The 4,971-nt window shown below is 45.4% G+C and overlaps 1 protein-coding gene across 1 annotated transcript; it reads left to right on the top strand.

Moving 5' to 3' along the window:
- Nucleotides 1-2,214: 2,214 nt before the first annotated feature.
- On the top strand, nucleotides 2,215-3,193 carry LOC119319282 (transcription factor MYB30-like). Its single transcript, XM_037593770.1, has one exon. The coding sequence runs from the start codon at nucleotides 2,282-2,284 to the stop codon at nucleotides 3,032-3,034; it is 753 nt and encodes a 250-aa protein (XP_037449667.1). The 5' UTR covers nucleotides 2,215-2,281; the 3' UTR covers nucleotides 3,035-3,193.
- Nucleotides 3,194-4,971: the final 1,778 nt, after the last annotated feature.

The raw sequence follows: 4,971 nt of genomic DNA, 5'->3' as shown, positions 1-4,971 counted from the left end.
TTGCAGCTGAACACGGAGGTGCAGCTCCAAAACATTGCAATGCCCGTGTGGCCGGTGACAATGCCAATGGAAATGCTGCAACACTTGTTGATGAACCAGACGAAGATATATCATCACAGCCAGTTGTCCCTTTTGCTGGAATGATTTTTGACAATGTTGAAGAAGCTCAGTGTGTTTACAATGAATATGCTTCAAAGATGGGCTTTGGAACTCGCATTGTGACGTCAAAGTATAGTAGGAAAAATAGCTTGGAGCAGAAGCGCATCCTAATCTATAGAGTTTTTGAGTGCATACACTCACAGAAAGATTCTTCGAAGAATGTTGGTGGAAGCATTTCTGACGGGGCTGCAACAAATGAAAGTGATGATGTTGATATGAGCTATGCTAGTAATAAAAAATCTCCAAGCAAACAAGCTGGCATCTATATGGATGTGAGCGACAAGAGGCGAAGAAACTGGTTGGAGCGGTATGATTGCAAGGCTCGTATGGGTGTTAGCCTCAAAGACGGTAGCTAGGTTGTGAGCGACAAAAAGAAAAAAAAAACAAGTCAATAAAACTCTAAAACTGCATCATCAATAGCTAGGAAAAAACATACATGAACACCTGAAAAAATCTATAAAACCTATGAAACATACAAGCACACATAAAAATGTACAGAATAAAACATTGCACTCTAAAATTAGCATTTATACAAGTACATCTGCTATATAATAAAACCTAGGAGATTTTGCTGCACCAAGAAACCTATTTACAAAATTACAGCAAACAAGGATGTCTCTGTGCGGTGTGTGATTCCTTCAAGATCTCAAACAAGTTAATTTTCAACGTCATTCTATTCAGCGTTGGAGCTTGAGATACATAAGTAAGAGTTCGTGAATGAAAAAAAATCCCATTTCCCTGTATCCTATAGTTCGTGGATGAACCAAATCCCAAATCCTAATCCCAATTCCATCCCAAATCCCTAGCGAACAGAAGATTCAAATCCACCACCCCGCTCCCTCCCTCGACCCGCGGGAACACCACCCCGTCCCGGTCCGCGCCGGCACCGGCGCCGGCCGGCGGGAACACAAATGGCTCGCCCGCACTATAACCCACCCTAACCCTAAAGCCAACGGGGGAGGAGGAGACAACAACGAAAGGGAGAGCAGGAGGGGAGAGTTACCATCCGGGGGAGCCATAGATCGCCGGAGAATCGAGATCCGCCCTGGGCCGCCGCCGCCGCTCCTGATCTCCAGGCGCCAACAAGCCCGTCGCCCGCCGGTTGCCCTGCCTCCTCGCACTGAAATGACACCCCCGTGCGGTTGCAGCAAAAACTGGGAAAGGGATAACCCGTGCGCGTTTAAAAAAAATATGGATCTGGTAACACGTGGCGCAGACAGCGTCCTTGGATCAAAGGAGATCCAACGCACGGAACGCGACCGGCGCAACGGTTCGGCCGGCGCCCCAGCCACAAACACTTCCCATAATAATTCAAGCATTGGGTGTTCCTAATGATGATGATACTTTCAACGTATTATAGAACTCAATGTTATTAAGACTCAAGTTTCAACTCGGAAACTTTCAATTCTTGCATTTAGTAATTCGGATGTGCACACTTCCTATTGGTGAAACTATCAAGTAAATATATTTTGGTGTAACATCTAGCATTATATATTTTTCGACGGAAACGGTATGTATTTATATTTTCTATTATATCAACAGTAAAACAAAGTCAGAGTTAGCAGGGTGCTAACTGCCTAAGAAAGAAAGCTAAGCTGTTAAATGATGCTGTCTATCCAAGAACTAAACTACAGTAGTATGCTGCTCTCTAGTGGCTAGAGAATGATTTTATTCACCAATAACCGGAAACAATTGCGAAAACTTACTGTAGATAACCATGGAACCAAAAGTACATCACCATCCTACTTTTTCAAACCGACAAAGCAGGGCACACACGCATGCCTGGCACTACAAACTTTTGTACTTAGAGAGAGAAGCCGGGCAATAAAAAGGAAGCAAGCAACGTACTACATGGACTCCATCATCCAACAATAGAAAAAGAACACCACCACTTGGACATAACGCCACAATTCTCCCTCGTTTTGTCAGCCAATGGCCGCAACTGCTCCGAACCTGCTCCAATTGACCACGTTTTCTCCATCGCCGCGCGCCGAGTACAAATAGCGCAACCCTTCCGCAATCTACACAGCGTCAACACACTGAACAATCCATCAGTCACACACTCGACCGAGAAAGAGAACGGGAGAGGTGCAGAGGAGTGAGCAAAGCAACTAAGCAAGCAATGGTGAGTGCTCCTTGCTGCGAGAAGATGGGGCTCAAGAGGGGCCCGTGGACGGCGGAGGAGGACATGACCCTTGTGGCTCACATCGAGCAGCACGGGCACAGCAACTGGCGGGTGCTGCCGAAGCAGGCCGGCCTGCTGCGCTGCGGCAAGAGCTGCCGCCTCCGGTGGATCAACTACCTGCGCCCCGACATCAAGCGCGGCAACTTCACCAGCGAGGAGGAAGAAGCCATCATCCAACTCCATGCCATGCTCGGCAACAGATGGTCCACCATTGCCGCCAGGCTGCCTGGCAGGACGGACAACGAGATCAAGAACGTCTGGCACACACAGCTCAAGAAGCGACTCCAGTCGTCGTCCAAGTCGTCCGGCCAGGCAGCGCCTAAGCGCAAAGCCAATAAACCTGCTGTGGCTGCGAGCACGCTCGAGGATCCGACCTCCGACCCGGTGTCGGCGGAGCAGTCCCTCGCGATGTCGCCGGAGCAGTCCCTCTCGACGTCATCTGCCACCGACTACTCGATGGCCTCGTCGTTGGAGAACACGGGCAGCTCTTCCTCGGAGGAGTTCCAGATTGACGACAGCTTCTGGTCGGAGACACTTGCGATGTCGGTGAACAGCTCCGGTTCCGGGATGGAAACCAGCGACACCTTCGGTGCAGACAGTGCATCGCCGTCGTCGAGCAACAATGAGATGGACTTCTGGGTCACGCTGTTCATGCAGGCTGGTGACATGCATAGTTTGTCACAAATTTAATGAGAAAATTGGGTTATTTTACGTAACATTTTTCTTTTGAAGAAAAGGGGTTTCCCCCGCCCAATTTTTATTGGAAACGAGGCAAGCAAACAATAAAACAACTGTTCCCAGCGCTCAAGCCTAGCCAAAAAAGTAGCTGGGCCAGATTACGGCAACAAAAGGTAAACAAACCTATGAACAGGGAAGTGACCAATCAAGCAAAACAACATAACACCTACATGTCAGACATAATAGCACTAGACGACGACTCTTGTCAAAGGTTATGTTACATAACGGATGTAACTAATAACTATGTTGATATTTCTAGGTAATATGTGTGAGGAAACAGGCGTGTGTGTGGTGTTGGTGCCGGTCATCAAGCCGAGGCAACATTTGGTTACTCATGATGAATTTGCTTACTCATGAAGAAAATGTCTATTTGTTTTCATTTTGTCAAATTTTTGGCACTCAATAAGTCACTTTTTTAGCGAAGGCCACGCCAAAATTATCGATTTTGCATCTTTCTTTTGAGAATATACGAATTAATTCAACTATATCTTATAGGCATGCATCGAGTTGAATGTATAAATCTGTATCACGGGCATCAAACAATTTCACGGAAGGTTTGAGGGAGTTCTTTGAGTTCGCCATGCAAGATTGGTGCAAATGGGTGGCAAAACAATATGGTGTATGTGTGTTAGTTGCCAAAATATGATTATGTACACACTAGATTATGCATGTTGCATCGACACTTGTTGTCATATGGCTTCATGTCTAGTTATACAAAATGGACAAGTCATGGTCTAGTGGATGATGGGTCATCAGATGAATAACAAGGCATGGAGAGCCGGAAGAAGAAGGGATGGAACACCAAGAGGATGGACATGCTGAAGATGACGAACAAATTGATCGTGATGTAGAGGTCAGGCATGATGAAGAGTATGGAAAACATGAAGAGGCCAAAGCGGACACAACAATCACGAGGGGCTTGTTGGACGAAATGGCCCAGGACCCTCTTATTATGTGCAAGAGTTGATTCTCAAAGTGACTACTAATGAGAGAGGCGCTTGTAGAGAGGCTGTCAAACTGACGACAGTTGAGAAACACTCAAAAACTCCATTGCATATGGGTGCAAGCCAAAACACAACCGCTTTAGTGTCATGTTGTTTCTTTATGGACATTAAGGCAAAAACTAACATATTATGTGAGCTTGAGATGTACTTTCCACCCTCATTCTTTGACTGGTACATCTACCGATCTAATTTGTCGGGGACATCACCGATCTAGGGCTGGTGTTCCTGCAGAACATGTTTCCGTACGAAATGTTAAATGGGATCCTCATCTATATGAGAGCATCATCTAGGGCATTCTGATCGCAAAGGTTAATCTAGTTTTGCAATGACTAAATGAAAGTCGCTATACCTATAGGTCTGCCTCGTTGAAAGGCTCGATGGCGTAGGTCACAAGACCAGAAAGATGGATTTGCACGTGCACTTAGACCAACCCGACTGAGTGGACGACTTCATCAGAGCACACACATTAGTGTTACACCTATGAGTTACATATGTTAAATTTGATTTCATTTGCATGTATTAAATTAAACAAAAAACATGTTGTGCTCATAATGGCATTACATAAGGTTAAATAAACCAAATCGTGTGCAATGTTTCAGTACAATCCAAACGTTTTGCTAAAATGGTGTATGTGCGATGGACGAATTAATGCACACATTTCTACATGAAAAAAAATCACACCAATTCAGGTGTGATGAGTATGATTTCCGCTAACAATTATTGTGCTCAAAATTGTCAGTGATAGGTGCATTCTCGCACACGTTTTGAACTTAATAAATTGTGATCGATCGTCTTCATAATAGCACACAGTTTATGTTATTGCAATCGTGTGTGATGATTTTTTCGTTGCAGACGTTTTCTCAGTGGACAACGAGGGAACCCCAC

Source organism: Triticum dicoccoides, chromosome 6A (assembly GCF_002162155.2).
Source record: "Triticum dicoccoides isolate Atlit2015 ecotype Zavitan chromosome 6A, WEW_v2.0, whole genome shotgun sequence".
Taxonomy (NCBI): domain Eukaryota; kingdom Viridiplantae; phylum Streptophyta; class Magnoliopsida; order Poales; family Poaceae; genus Triticum; species Triticum dicoccoides.
This window is presented reverse-complemented; position numbering and strand designations above follow the sequence as displayed.

Excerpts from the sequence above, each read along its gene's own strand:
- LOC119319282 (XM_037593770.1), top strand. The coding sequence starts at position 2,282 with ATGGTGAGTGCTCCTTGCTGCGAGAAGATGGGGCTCAAGAGGGGCCCG.